We start from the raw sequence: 17,101 nt of genomic DNA on the forward strand, positions 1-17,101 counted from the left end.
CGAAATTGGGACTTGAGAGCTCAATGTAAGCGTCTTTATATAAGGATGTATATTCTAACTAGTCAAGGAAAAGGAAAGCCTAACTAGTCAAGTAAAAGGAAGAAGGAAAAGACTTATTAAGTTTCACTAAACTTATATATCTTCTCAAATTAGGAAAAGGATTTGAAAATCTTCTACTTCAATTTTTTTTTTCTAAACTTTATAAGAGATTTTGAAACATGGTATTTAAGAAATTATAAGGTGAGTATTTAATTTTTTTTACAATTTTATATTAATAAGATGTTTTTAAATTTTTGTTAATAAATTTAATCTTACCTATCACCATAATCTCCTCTTATATATATATATTTATTACTTTTTTAATACATAAAAACTTATTCTCACTTTATGTATGAGTTTCTACCCCTGTCCTCCTATCTATATTTTATTTAGATGTAAAAAACATAACGTTTTTAAAACTAACTGAAATTACTAACTGACGAAAAAAGTTAACTTCATGTTAGTCACTTTTCAATCTCTCATGAAAAACTGCACTTCTTCTTCACGCATATGTCAATTAAATTTTAGTAATAAATTATAGCAGAGAAAATTATCGACATGACAATATTTCAAGGAAAGAAAAAATCTAGTCACTTAAATTATTATTCTTATTCTTCTTATTTTTTTTACTTGTATTCATTCTCCGTTTGCCATTTCTTTTTTTGATCTCGATTGGCTATCAAAGAAACCCATCTAACCATTTTGTTTTCAAGACTTTGTGTCGTTAGTCTAGTTTTCCAATTATCAAAATTTAGCTATAAAATGAGAGGAGAAAAAGAATTTAATTTTGATTTGATTCGAATTTTTGCTTAAGACAGCAAGCCTGCGCTAGACCCCGGAAAATTTTGGATATACCCCTTACATTTTTATAATTTTATTAAATAATAAAATTTATTTTATTTTCAAATATGTCCTCAATTCAACTTTTTTTTTCTTTTTTTAATACTTCAAAGTAGGATTAGATACTTATTTTATAAGATGATTCAATTGTATATTTATTGGTTAAATTGAAATCATTAGGATGCTAAATTATTAGTACGGATAAATATTTAATGTACACTTAATAAATTCAATTTTTATAATAATAATATTTTTACTCACTAAATCCATTAAATTCATTTATAAATCTTCATTGAAATCATTTATTTATTTTAACAGCGATGGAGATGGTAATTAAATCAAAATGAATTTGTCAGCGTAGGTGCTACTTGAGCTTGTGATGATAATCAGATAATTGAGAATCAGCCATGCCTATTGTTAGCGGAGAGGCCAAGTACCATTGGTGAATGGTGATGCGGCTTAGCTTAATTCGGCTCCACTAAATGGCCAAATTGAAAAGAAAAGAAATTTAACCCGTTAATTAAAATCAAATCTGCTTTTGATTAATGATAATTAAAGTTTTCAGAAAATTTAAGGATTAATATTATAATCAGAGCACATGACTCAATGATCGATGATGAACTCCATTTGAATGCGCATCAAACAGTAGGAAGATAATTGAAAGTAAAAGATTGCCACTCGTAATCCATGCCTCTAGTTAATTAGGATTTAAGGAAAAGAAGATTATGATTTAACAAAATTATGTTGAATATATAGATGGGCTGAAAAAATAAAAATTCTTTTTTTTATTATATTTTAATATCCATAATTGTAATTTAATTTAAGAGTATTTTAATCATAAAAATTAATCTCAAAAATAGATTTAGTGAGCCATTTGTTGAGTTCAAAGCCACACCTTCATCGAAATGCCCTCAAACTCATAAATCACATAAATAATCTAAAAATTCCAAAATTATAAATTACCAAATCATTCTCAATTTCATAAATTACTAATTATTCTCCAATTCAGAAATTACCAAAATATGCACAAATTCAAAAATTATAAAATCGCCTTCAAATTTAACAAAATTACCAAAATACCCTCAAATTCTAACATTATTAGAATACCCCCAAAATCATAATTTACCAAGTTAATCTCAAAATCGTAAATTACCAGCCTATTCTCAATTTATACAATTATTAAAATACCCGCAAAGTGTGAAATTACAAAATTGCCCTAGGATACGAAATTATCGAAATGGCCTTGCTGGTCAACGGTGACCCAAAGTCAACCAAAGGCCGTCGGGAAGCTCTAGCCTGAGAGTTCCAACCACGCTGAGTCCGATGGTGGCGGCGGTGACGATCGACGCGCGGCGACGGTGGCTGATCGAGCTCCCAAAGCCATGAACTTTCCAACGGCTGACCGGCCGGGAAAGGGCAGTTCCCGGTTCAGTGGATGGTCGGAAAGGACAGAGGGGATTGTGGGGAACAAAATCCAACTGGTGGCCTCACCCAAAACTGGCGAAATAGCGGCGAAACAATGCGGCTTCAATAAGCGGCTTTCCAGCCAATAATCGACGGCAATGACGGAATGGAAATGACGGCCAGTTCTCAAGCTTTCTTTTGGTACCTTCCTTGGTCGGTAAAGTGGCCGGAAAATGGAGATAAATTCGGGTCCGATCGCGCAGGTTCGGGTCCGATCGCTCCCATCTCTTTCCCTCTTTCTTTCTCTGTCTTCGTTTCTCTCTCTCTTAATTCATAGGGGTGTGGGGTAATACATATGAAAAAAAAAATTATGGTTTGGTTTATTTTTTTTAAAAAAAGTATGTCAACAATTATGACATTGTCATTGGGTGCAATACGAAATACATTATTTTAACTAAAGTATAATGGTAGAGGATAAAATGAATATTGTATTAAAACATAAAATTAATTCTCTAAATTTAAATTTAAAATCATATGGACTGATTTTGATAAAAAATAATTTTAATTTTTTAAAGAAATATTAAAATTAATTTTTAAATTTTTAAAATTATTTGTAAACCTGGTAAAGTAATTTAAAATGAACTTTAGAACTCAAATTAAAACTTAAATATTAAGATTCTTATTATTACTCAATGATATAATAACAATTAACAATATTTTCATAATTTCATGATTTATTTCCTTTACAATCGCATTAAGTTTAGAAAGTTTCCTTCAAGGAATATAACCAAATTGAAGAGGAAGGAAGACGCGTGAAAGCCATTTAACCAAAAATTCATGATTAGCCCAATTTTTCAAAAGCTCCCTCAACAAATGATACTCATCGTGCTTCTCTCTCAAATACGGCAGTGCCTTTCATGGCATATAATCTTGAAGTACTTGCTTTTACTTGTTATACAGCTGTTTAGGATCTTCATCAAGAGGACGAGCCGACTGAGAACAAATATTGTATACGGTTGTGTAAAGCATAAAAGATAATTTAGTCTCTATATTTTAAGATTAATATTTATTTAGTCCTTGTATTTTTTAAAATCTCTGCCGTTAAAGTATTAATATTCATACTGTTATTTTTTATTTCTTTTGTCTTACTTTAACAATATTATCCTTTTATAATAATTTTTTTGCTTGGACATTAATAAAAAGAAAATAACTAAATTACTAATTTAGCCCTAAAAATTAAAAAAAAAATTATATTAATTTTTAATTTTTAAAAATTAAATTGTCAAAAATTGTATGCAAACTACCAAGTATGCTAATGGAGCTTGCAAAAAAATTATAATAAACTAATGAAAAATTAACGGAAGAATACTTTACACTATTATTTAAAATATAGGGATGAAATATGTATTATATTAAATCCTAAGGCTGAAAAGGACATTTTCTGTTCTGTTGCTTTGCTTGACGGAATTCAAACAAGGGTTATTTTTACATACCTCCCCTGAAGTTTCACCTAATATCAGTTTAATAGAAAGTATCTTCGTATTTTTACATCCCTCCCCTGCAGTTAGTATAAAGTTATGTATATCATCAGTACACAAGGATAAAATCGTAAAAGCTCATTTAAAATTCGTTTTAATCGTATCAAGTGGTATCGTAATCAAAGCCGATAAACCACCAGCCATGGCTGCACTCACTCCTTGAAACGCCATTACAGTTTTTGAATCCGGCCTAATCATCATCATATCACCCTCACGGTCACCATATTTCCTGTGCAAGAAACACCCAACTCCACCCCAAACAAGCCTTTGAGCAACGGAATAAGACGCCCACCAAACTGCATTTGATGGTGCATTTGTCAAGATTGAAATCCCGAAACCCCTATACAATCCTCTAACCCCATCATTTCTAACAATCTTCTTAAACATATCAACCCCATTTACGTATCTAGCATCGGCCCCATTAGCCACCATAAGCCTCTGAGTCACAACATCAACTGCGGTCCAGACAAGCTGAGCAGCCATGGCAGCACTCAATCCACCAACAGCACTAGCGACCGCCGCCACCGCCGCCGCAGTAAACCCTAAGTCACTAACAGCAAAGCTGCCAACTTTAGTTAAATAAAATTAATTTATTTGCTTTGATTACGATTAACAGATGCAGATCTTTGTGAAAACTTTGACCGGCAAGACCATCACTCTCGAGGTGGAGAGCTCCGACACGATCGACAATGTCAAGGCTAAGATCTAGGACAAGGAAGGGATTCCACCGGACCAGCAGCGGCTGATCTTCGCCGGAAAGCTCATCTTTTCATAAACTTTAGGAAAAGACCCCATCACCATCATCGTGACCATCTGCTTCCCTCCTTGTTTGTTCTTCCTTCATTTTCTTTTTATTTCTTCTTCGTGGAATTGGTCTTATTTTCTTCTTCTCTCACTGTTGCAGGTTGTTGTTGGCAGAGGGACGAATTGTGTTTATTTGCTTTTAGAAATGGCTAATTTAATTGATATAAATTATTTTGGTTGTGCCGCGGACATAAATTGAAGTTTAGTCGACGGTGCTTTCATAGCAACATTTGGTGCTGTTGTTATGGATACCAAGCTAAAGTAAGATGACGTTGGACATGTTATGAGGTTTAGTTTTTTCGAATTGGTTTTTTATTTGAATTTTTGGGGAAAAATATCAAAAATGGAAAGCTTGATTTTAAGAAAACAAGGATGTGGTTTTGTTGGTGAGGTGGTACAGGGGATTTGAGTTTTTGTTGGATGAAAGAAGACTGTCAGCCTTGAAAGGGTATTTTCGTCCTCTTATTAGTCCACTAACGGTCAACTGACGGAAATACTAACTGCAGGGGAGGGATGTAAAAATACGGAGATACTTTCTATTAAACTGATATTAGGTGAAACCTCAGAGGAGATATGTAAAAATAACGCATTCAAACAATTAGGATTACAAAGCACAAATTCATCAACTTAAGGGATTTTCTTTATCAACGAAACGAGGTAAGTGCAGGAGGACAAAAGTTGTTTGCTTGACAGGCCTTGATTGTTGGCCCAAAAGTTTTAGCTGGAAAATAACTTCCAAGCCCATATTCTTGTGATCTGGGAAGTGAATTCTCTATTCTTAGACAAGAACTTTATATGCAGAAAGAAAAATAAGAAAAATGGTTGGTTGGTGGGGTGAGAGATTTTGTTATACACATTGGCTTACCAAATTGGATTCATGAAATACATTCAAAATTTATTGAAAAGGGAAATTAACGAATGGTGAAGAGAAATCTCAAAATAATTGGGGATAGGGAGAGAAAGGATTGAAGAAGTCGCTAAAAAAAAAAAATTAGAAAGGAAAAGAAGAACAAATAATGATAAATTATTCATATTGTTTCCTATGAACCACAATGCAACGAATAATTGTTAAGAAAGCAATTTATACCCATTACTATTTTGTTCATAATTAGGTCTTAGGTCTATCTTTATCTATAGGGTTGTCTAAAATTTTTAATTAATGTATAAAACATATTCATCGGCACGCTTACTCATCACGATATCTATGGCAGCAATGCCAATTAATTAGTGCTCAAGGAAAAAAAAAATCCAATGGAATAGAAATTATAAAATTAATAGACTTGAAATTGACTAGGAACTTTAGGGTTTCTTGGTGTGCATCACAACCTAAGAACCTACTCCAATGTTTCTCCCATGCCTAATTCATTCCTCGATTTCTCTCTTATCACAGCGGATAATCGAATGATCGTCCACCTTATCTCCTCTAGGCAATTGTCTGCATCCAAATTCTCCTTCTTCAAGAAGCTGACTTGCACGCACCACCAACAACTCATGTTCTAGTATGTCCGTCAATTTCCGCTCGCTGCTTGGTTGCAGGTAATGAGACTCTCTCCCTCTTTCTTTCTTCAAGCATTCACCAACCTTGAGCATGTAATCTTCACTCGAATCCTGAAGAATCCAATTTGATGCCTTCCGAGAATAATAAGCCCCCGTATCCTGAAGCATATGTTCTTCAAAATCCTTTTCGTAACAATGCATCTTCCCCTCGTCAATCTCAACGAATAAATTCAATACATTCTTCACCAACGTTCTGTCAATCTCTTCTCCCTCGCGTTCTCTATCGATTAAAGCAATTACAGCATCCTTGACTTTGTCCTTTATAGCTTCAAACACCAGATCCCGGAAGCAAGAAAGTCCAAACGCATTAAGTTTAGGAAGTTCCCTTCGAGGAATATAAGCGCCTTCAACTTGAAGAGGAAGGAAGACGAGTGAAAGCCATTTAACCAAAAATTTATGATTAGCCCAGCTTTTCAAAAGCTCCTTCAACAAATCATACTCATCGTGCTTCTCTCTCAAAGATGGCAATACCTTTGATGGCATATAATCTTCAAGTATTTGCTTGTAATTGTTATACAACTGTTTGCTATTTTTGTCAAGAGGATAAGTCGGCTGAGAATAAATATTGTATACGGTTGTGTAAAGCATCATGTAATCCTCCAAATTAAACGCTGGCTCCGGCAATCCTTCGAAAATCCTCTTCAATTTTGTGATTCCCCGATCCAAATAGTCCCATCCTTCTTCGGAGTCACTTGCCTTCTGCTTCATTGCTAATCAAGTTTTTTGATCGACGATTCAAGAAAAAACTGAAAACCAAGAACTCGATACCTTCTAATTTATTAACTCTATTGCGAAGTTGGGATTTGGGAGCTCAATGTAAGCATCTTTATATAAGGATGTATAACCTAACTAGTTAAGGAAAAGGAAAGCCTAACTAGTTAAGGAAAAGGAAGAAGGAAAAGACTTATTAAGTTTCACTAAACTTATATATCTTCTCAAATTAGGAAAAAGAATTGTAAATTTTCAACTTCAATTTTTTTTTTCCTAAACTTTATAAGAGATTTTGAAACATGGTATTTAAGAAATTCTAAGGTGAGTATTTAATTTTTTTTATAATTTTATATTAATAAGATGTTTGTAAATTTTTGTTAATAAATTTAATCTTACCTATCACCATAATCTCCTCTTATATATATATATATATAGTACATAAAAACTTATTCTCACTTGATGTAAGAGTTTCTACCCCTGTCCTCCTATCTATATTTTATTTAGATATCAAAAACATAACGTTTTTAAAACTAACTGAAGAAAAAAGTTAACTTCATGTTAGTCACTTTTCAATCTCTCATGAAAAACTGCACTTCTTCTTCACGCAGATGTCGATTAAATTTTATTAATAAATTATAGCAGAGAAAATTATCGACATGACAATATTTCAAGGAAAGAAAAAATCTAGTCACTTAAATTATTATTCTTATTCTTCTTTTTTTTTTTTTTTACTTGTATTCATTCTCCCTTTGCCATTTCTTTTTTTGATCTCGATTGGCTATCAAAGAAACCCATCTAACCATTTTGTTTTCAAGACTTTGTGTCGTTAGTCTAGTTTTCCAATTATCGAAATTTAGCTATAAAATGAGAGGAGAAAAAGAATTTAATTTTGATTTGATTCGAATTTTTGCTTAAGACAGCAAGCCTGGGCTAGACCCCGGAAACTTTTGGATATACCCCTTGCATTTTTATAATTTTATTAAATAATAAAATTTATTTTATTTTCAAATATGTCTTCAATTCAACTTTTTTTTTCTTTTTTTAATACTTCAAAGTAGGATTAGATACTTATTTTATAAGATGATTCAATTGTATATTTATTGGATAAATTGAAATCATTAGGATGCTATAATAATAATATTTTAACTCGCTAAGTCCATTAACTTCATTTATAAATCTTCATTGAAATCATTTATTTTTTTTTTAACAGCGATGGAGATGGTAATTAAATCAAAATGAATTTGTTAGCGTAGGTGCTACTTGAGCTTGTGATGATAATCAGATAATTGAGAATCAGCCATGCCTATTGTTAGCGGAGAGGCTGAGCTACCATTGGTGAATGGTGATGCAGCTTAGCTTAATTCGGCTCCACTAAATGGCCAAATTGAAAAGAAAAAAAATTTAACCCGTTAATTAAAATAAAATTTGCTTTTGATTAATGATAATTAAAGTTTTCAGAAAATTTAAAGATTAATATTATAATCAGAGCACATGACTCAATGATCGATGATGAGCTCCATTTGAATGCGCATCAAACCGTAGGAAGATAATTGAAAGTAAAAGATTGCCACTCGTAATTCATGCCTCTAGTTAATTAGGATTTAATGAAAATAAGATTATGATTTAACAAAATTATGTTGATGTATAAATGGGCTGAAAAAATTAAAATTCTGTTTTTTTATTATATTTTAATATCCATAATTATAATTTAATTTAAGAGTATTTTAATCATAAAAGATTAATTTCAAAAATAGATTTAGTGAGCCGTTTGTTGAGTTCAAATAACCCAACCTTCATCGAAATGCCCTCAAACTCATAAATCACATAAATAATCTAAAAATTCCAAAATTATAAACTACCAAATCATTCTCAATTTCATAAATTACTAATTATTCTCCAATTCAGAAACTACCAAAATATGCACAAATCCAAAAATTATAAAATCGCCTTCAAATTTAACAAAATTACCAAAATACCCTCAAATTCTAACATTATTAGAATACCCCCAAAATCATAATTTACCAAGTTAATCTCAAAATCATAAATTACCAGCCTATTCTCGATTTATACAATTACTAAAATACCCGCAAAGTGATAAAATTGCCCTCGGATACGAAATTACCGAAATGGCCTTGCTAGTCAACGGTGACCGAAAGTCAACCAAAGGCCGTCGGGAAGCTCTAGCCTGAGAGTTCCAACCACGCTGAGTCCGATGGTGGCGGCGGTGACGATCGACGCGCGGCGACGGTGGCTGATCGAGCTCCCAAAGCCATGAACTTTCCAACGGCTGACCGGCCGGGACAGGGCAGTTCCCGGCTCAGTGGATGGTCGGAAAGGACAGAGGGGATTGTGGGGAACAAAATCCAACTGGTGGCCTCACCCAAAACTGGCGGAATAGCGGCGAAACAATGCGGCTTCACCGCAAAATTTTGCGGCTTCAATAAACGGCTTTCCGGCCAATAATCGACGGCAATGACGGAATGTAAATGACGGCCAGTTCTCAAGCTTTCTATTGGTACCTTCCTTGGTCGGTAAAGTGGCTGGAAAATGGAGATAAATTCGGGTCCGATCGCGCAGGTTCGGGCCGGCTCGCTCCCATCTCTTTCCTCTTTCTTTCTCTCTCTTCGTTTCTCTCTCTCTTAATTCATAGGGGCGTGGGGTAATAATACATATGAAAAAAAAAATATGGTTTGGTCTATTTAAAAAAAAAAAGTAGGTCAACAATTATGACATTGTCATTGGGTGCAATACGAAATACATTATTTTAACTAAAGTATAATGGTAGAGGATAAAATGAATATTGTATTAAAACATAAAATTAATTCTCTAAATTTAAATTTAAAATCATATGGACTGATTTTGATAAAAAATAATTTTAATTTTTTAAAGAAATATTAAAATTAAATTTTAAATTTTTAAAATCACTTTTAAAATCTCCTAAAGTAATTTAAAATGAACCTTAGAACTCAAATTAAAACTTGAATATTAAGATTCTTATTATTGCTCAATGATATAATAACAATTAACAATATTTTCATAATTTCATGATTTATTTCCTTTACAATCGCATTAAGTTTAGGAAGTTTCCTTCGAGGAATATAACCGACCTGAAGAGGAAGGAAGACGCGTGAAAGCCATTTAACCAAAAATTTATGATTAGCCCAGCTTTTCAAAAGCTCCCTCAACAAATCATACTCATCGTGCTTCTCTCTCAAAGATGGCAATACCTTTGATGGCATATAATCTTCAAGTACTTGCTTGTAATTGTTATACAACTATTCTCTATCTTTGTCAAGAGGATAAGTCGGCTGGGAATTAATATTGTATACGGTTGTGTAAAGCATCATGTAATCCCCCAAATTAAACGCTGGCTCCGGCAATCCTTCGAAAATCCTCTTCAATTTTGTGATTCCCCGCTCCAAATAGTCCCATCCTTCTTCGGAGTCACATGCCTTGCGCTTCATTGCTAATCAAGTTTTTCAATCGACGATTTAAGAAAAAACTGAAAACCAAGAACTCGATTCCTTCTAATTTATTAACTCTATTGCGAAATTGGGACTTGAGAGCTCAATGTAAGCGTCTTTCTATAAGGATGTATATCCTAACTAGTCAAGGAAAAGGAAAGCCTAACTAGTCAGGGAAAAGGAAGAAGGAAAAGACTTATTAAGTTTCACTAAACTTATATATCTTCTCAAATTAGGGAAAGGATTTGAAAATCTTCAACTTCAATATTTTTTTCCTAAACTTTATAAGAGATTTTGAAACATGGTATTTAAGAAATTCTAAGGTGAGTATTTAATTTTTTTATAATTTTATATTAATAAGATGTTTTTAAATTTGTGTTAATAAATTTAATCTTACCTATCACCATCACCTCCTCTTATTTATATATATATATATATATTACTTTTTTAGTACATAAAAACTTATTCTCACTTGATGTATGAGTTTCTATCCCTGTCCTCCTATCTATATTTTATTATAGATGTAAAAAACATAACGTTTTTAAAACTAACTGAAATTACTAGCTGACGAAAAAAGTTAACTTCATGTTAGTCACTTTTCAATCTCTCATGAAAAACTGCACTTCTTCTTCACGCATATGTCAATTAAATTTTAGTAATAAATTATAGCAGAGAAAATTATCGACATGACAATATTTCAAGGAAAGAAAAAATCTAGTCACTTAAATTATTATTCTTATTCTTCTTATTTTTTTTACTTGTATTCATTCTCCGTTTGCCATTTCTTTTTTTGATCTCGATTGGCTATCAAAGAAACCCATCTAACCATTTTGTTTTCAAGACTTTGTGTCGTTAGTCTAGTTTTCCAATTATCAAAATTTAGCTATAAAATGAGAGGAGAAAAAGAATTTAATTTTGATTTGATTCGAATTTTTGCTTAAGACAGCAAGCCTGCGCTAGACCCCGGAAAATTTTGGATATACCCCTTACATTTTTATAATTTTATCAAATAATAAAATTTATTTTATTTTCAAATATGTCCTCAATTCAACTTTTTTTTTCTTTTTTTAATACTTCAAAGTAGGATTAGAGACTTATTTTATAAGATGATTCAATTGTATATTTATTGGTTAAATTGAAATCATTAGGATGCTAAAATATTAGTACTACTTTAACTTATTATGTAACGACCCGCCCCGAATTCCATAGGCGAATCTAACGGTAACTCAAATATATATACTTCAAAAAAATAATCCTTTTACAATCCATAAAAATTTGAGCCTCGATTACAAATATATTACTTGTACTACAATGAAAAATTTTAAAAATTTATGCCAAACCATCTACCGTCCTCAATTCAAGTTCTTTTCATTACTCATCATGAATTAATCCTGATTTTTGGGAATTGAATCACAATAAACTATAATGAGTACAAAACTTAGTAAGTAAACTAGTTTTTCATATATTAAAATACATATATACATACATATATATATAATGCAAATGGATGGTATGCAATGATATTCTAAAACATTGTAAAACAAATCATTAAGTTCAGGAAGTTTCCTTCAAGGAATATAAGCGGCTTGATCTTGAAGAGGAAGGAAGACGAGTGAAAGCCATTTAACCAAAAATTTATGATTAGCCCAGCTTTTCAAAAGCTCCCTCAACAAATCATACTCATCGTGCTTCTCTCTCAAAGATGGCAATACCTTTGATGGCATATAATCTTCAAGTACTTGCTTGTACTTGTTATACAGCTGTTTGGGATCTTCGTTAACAGGACAAGTTGGCTGGGACTTAATATTGTATAAGGTTGTGTAAAGCATCATGTAATCCTCCAAATTAAACGCTGGCTCCGGCAATCCTTCGAAAATCCTCTTCAATTTTTTGATTCCCCGCTCCAAATAGTCCAATTCTTCTTCGGAGTCACTTGCCTTTCGCTTCATTGCTAATCAAGTTTTTCGATCGACGATTCAAGAAAAAACTGAAAACCAAGAACTCGATTCCTTCCAATTTATTAACTCTATTGCGAAGTTGGGACTTGAGAGCTCAATGTAAGCGTCTTTATATAAGGACATATATCTAACTAGTCAAGGAAAAAATAAAACGACTTAAATAATGAGTTTACTAAACTTATATATTTTCTCAAATTAGGGAAACGATTAAACAATATATCTTCAAATTTAATTTTTTTCTAAATTTTATTAGAGATTTTGACACATGCTATTTAAAAGATTCTATGATGAGGATTTAACATTTATAATTTTATATTAATAAGATATTTTTTAATTTTTGTTAATTAATTTAATCTTACCTACCACCATCATATATTTCTATAGCATAATGACTTTTTCTCCCTTGATGTATGAGTTTCTACCACAGTCCTCTTATATATATTTTAGCCAGATGCCAAAAAAACCATAACGTATTTAAAACTAACTAAAATTACTGACTAAACCATAACGTATTTAAAACTAATTAAAATTACTGACTAACGGAAGTTAACTCCATGTTAGTCACTTCTCAAATTCTCATGACAAACTGCACTTCTACTTCATGCATCTGTCAATTAAACTTTAGTAATAAATTATAGCAGAGAAAACTATCAACATGACATTATTTCAAGAAAAGAAAAAAAAAATCTGAGCGCTTAGATTATTATTCTTAATTTCTTATTCTTCTTATCTTTTTTATTTGTATTGATTCTCCATTTGCAATTTCTTTGTTTGATCTCGGTTGGCTATCAAAGAAACTGATCTAACCATTTTGTTTTGAAAACTTTGTATCATTAGTCTAGTTCTCTAATTATCAAAATTCATCTATAAGTGAGAGAGGAAAACAAATTTAAATTTGATTTATTTCTAATATTTGCTAAGCTAGCAAACTGATAATAAAAAAATTTACCTATTTTTTTCGAAAGTATTTTTCAGTTATTTTTTTTCCTTATATTACAAAACTGAGAAGTTGAGAAAGAAGTTTATACTTCCATTTGTGTTCCATTTTAATTAGCCAAAAAAAATTAGTTTTGGTATAAATACAAAAATCGTAAATAAATTAATTCTTGGGCTTAGTATTTCTTAAATGTCATATGTCTAAATTTCCTATAATATTAGAAAAAGGTTAAATTAGGAGAGAACCCGAATCCTAAAAGGATTATAAAGGAAAAAAAAAATCATATATGAGGTTTTTAAGATTTTTTGTTTGAATGATGCCACCTAAATTCGAATCTTGGATGGGTAGAGGACTAAAAAGTTAATTTGAGTTTTATTGACTTTACCTTAAAATTTGAAAAAACAAAAAGAAAAGAAACACTAAATTTAACTTAAAGAATTTGTGAAGTGTGAAGCTCTAAATATTAGAAGTACTTCAAAAACTGATTTAAATGTCGTGAGGCTAGGTTTTGATGACACAACAATGGAGAAAATATAGTGTAAAATACAAGCATTGCAAAGTTGCCACAACAATTATCGGAGGTAATTCAAAAGCTCTTTTATTTTAATAGTTCTTTTCCCTCCAAATCTCGATGAATCTATACGTGCTTTTGTATTATGAAGATTGGAAAAGTCAACAACAATATAACTCGCTTTTGCATTTGTTGTGCTCTAATACCACTCGTTCTCTAACACCACTTGTTGTGTGTGGAATGCGCAATCAAATGCAATAAATAATCACAGAAAAATAAAAAACACAAGAATTTAACGTGGTTCACCAATTATGCCTACGTAGAAGCAAGACAAAATAATTGAATTGCTAATAATTATTAGAGTATAAAAAATGAGTAAAGAAACATCTCTTATGAGAACCTAAATACACCTAGTACTCTTGCACACACTTAAAAGGAAAACCTCTCAATTACTCACCTCTCCAACTGTAGAATTGTTTTTCTCAAATTTTTTGGGATGATATGGAATGAAGAAATGTCCTCTATTTATAAACTTCAAGCTTGCACTATTGCATCTAATCCTTTAATTGCATTTCAACAATCTCGGGCACCTTCAAATGCATTTTAACAATTTCAGCCACCGATTTGGAAAATCTTTTAATTTTTTCCAAAAAGTCTTCATAATTTTCCAAAAGTCTTCATGCCTTCTTTTAATTTTAACAAATCTCCACATCGGTTAAAAATTAATAAAAATCTTAGCCAACTACTAGTGGATCATGATACTTCATTCCAAAAAATGATTGTATCTATGTGACTGCCTGCATACCCAAAATCAGGTATCAAGCCAACCGTAGTTTAAAAATTTCCCAAACTCAACATGTTTGAAGGATTTGAATTAGTTTTACGTAATGTTGAAAACTTAACTCTATAAATCACCTTTGTCAACATATCTACTGGATTATTTTTAGTATCAATCTTCTTAAACAACACAACACCGCTCTCGATAACCTCCCTCACATAATGATATTTCCTATCCATATGTTTTGTTCGAGCATGATACATTTAGTTCTTCGTAATATCACGCTTTGATTATTACAAAAGACCTCAATGTTCTCATAAATTACTCTCAAATCACCTAACAAGCTTTTGAACCAAATAGTTTCCTTTGTAGCCTTTGTTGCTGCTATTTTCTTTGCTTTCGTAGTAGAAAGAGCAATTTTCGATTATAGAATTGACCTCAAACTAATCAGACCTTCACCTAATTCAAATATGTAGCTCGTTGTTGCTCTTCACTTGTCAAGTTCTCCTGCAAAATCAGAATAACAATACCCAACACATTGTTGACTACAATTTTTTTTAACAATAATCTAAAATTAATTGTCCCATACAAATATTAGATAATCCACTTTACCGTAAGACAATGGCTTTTACCTAGATTATGCATGTATTGACTAATTATACTCACGACTTGAGATATGTCAGGCCTTTTGCACATCATAGCATACATAAGACTACCCAAATCACTAGCATATGGAACATGAGTCATGTAGTCACATCTTCTTGAGAAAGAGGACATGAAGAAGAGCTCAATTTGAAATGAGGAGCTAGAAGAGTAGAAACTAGTTTGGTTTTGTCATTCATATTAAACTTTTCTAGCCCCTTCCTCAAATAAGACTTTTGAGCTAACTATATGCTTCCATTCCTTTTGTCTCTATGAATGTCCATCTGAAGAATTCTTTGTGGATCATCTAAGTCTTTCATTTTGAACTTAGAAGCCAACTGCTTTTTTAATCTTTCAATCTCACCTCTATTCTTCGAAACTATAAGTATATCATCGGCATAGAATTATAGATAGATGAAAATTTTATCTTATGGTCTTCTAAAATAAACACAGTGATCTTGTTCACTTCTAGTGAATTTCTGCCATTGTATAAATTGATCATATTTCTTGTACTATTGTCTTGGTAATTGTTTCAATTCGTATAAAGATTTAATCAATCTACACACTTAGTTCTTTTTTCCAGTAACTTTAAAATCACAAGCCCGAGTCATATAAATTTACTCCTTTAAATCTCCATATAAGAATGTTTTCTTAACATCCAATTAAGACAACTCTAATTTATATTCAGCTATCAAGGCAAGTATGATACGAATGGAAGTATGTTTACAACTAAAGAGAACATTTTATTATAGTCATTACCTTCTTTCTGAGCAAAATCTTTTACTACGACCCTTGTCTTGTATCAAAGAGTTGTTTGATTTGGAGAATCTTGCTTCTTGATGTAGAATTATTTATTGCCAATAACCTTTTCCTCTTTAGGTAACTTTACAATTTCCTAAGTCTGACTAATTTTCACTAATTATTTTCACTAATATATATAGCTTCATTGAAAGTGTTATGGATTTCATCATCAATAACTAGAAGTGCATAACTATTGTCATATCTTTTATAAGCTATCTGGGTTTCTTTATCGCTCTTTTTAGTCTCCTTATTAATATAGTTTCATTTTCATGTTCTACATGTTCTACATCTTCAGTTATTTCTTCCTCTTGTGGGACATCAACAAAAATGACTTCTCCTTCAAATCTTGGAGTCACCTCCAAAGTTGAACTCTTTTCTGATGTAGAACTAATTGGTATATTTGGAGTTGCATCAAACTCTACCTACTGCAATATCTCATTGGTCTTGTTCTCTACCTGCTGAGAACTTGAAGCTTTCAACATGGAAGCTTAATCAAAAGTAATATCTCTGCTATACACAAATCTTTTATTTTCGAGATCGCAAAGCCTAAAACCTTTAACTCTACTTTGCTTGCATGTACACCTACACATGTTTAGAGAAATCATATAGACATGAAAAAAAATAATGGCTTTCACTAATTAATGCAATCTTTCAAAGATCTAATGATTATCGTGATTAGCCATTCTAAACTTGACCTTTGTTTTCTTACTTGCAAAACAAAGCTCACAGATTTCATTTTACAAGTATTGGCACATTTCAAAAGTCCATGTGTTATCAGAGTTAGTAGAGACTTTTCTTTAGTATGTCCCAGTCATACATGACATAGCTTGGTGGTGTCATAATGGGCCTCGGAAATATTAGCTAGTTGTATTTCATTTTAAGTAGTACAAATTATGATGCCACACCCTTGCAGAATCACTATAGCCCTATATGTGAATTTCATTGTGCTATTTCGAACGGTAACCTTGTAGCCTTTAACTTCCAAAATACCTATAGAAATTAGATTTTTCTTTAATACTAGAACATATCTAACTTTTTTTAGTTCTTTGACTATTTCATTAAACATCTTGAGCTGAATTGACCAATAATTTATAAAGTTAAATTAAAGATTTAAAAG

At 31.6% G+C, this 17,101-nt stretch overlaps 1 protein-coding gene across 1 annotated transcript; it reads right to left on the minus strand.

Moving 5' to 3' along the window:
- Nucleotides 1-5,987: 5,987 nt before the first annotated feature.
- Nucleotides 5,988-6,890, minus strand: LOC107178465 (cullin-1-like). The gene has a single exon (XM_015533705.3). It carries the CDS (start codon nucleotides 6,888-6,890, stop codon nucleotides 5,988-5,990), a length of 903 nt encoding a protein of 300 aa, XP_015389191.2.
- Nucleotides 6,891-17,101: the final 10,211 nt, after the last annotated feature.

The sequence above is a fragment of the Citrus sinensis genome, chromosome 1 (genome assembly GCF_022201045.2).
Source record: "Citrus sinensis cultivar Valencia sweet orange chromosome 1, DVS_A1.0, whole genome shotgun sequence".
NCBI lineage: Eukaryota > Viridiplantae > Streptophyta > Magnoliopsida > Sapindales > Rutaceae > Citrus > Citrus sinensis.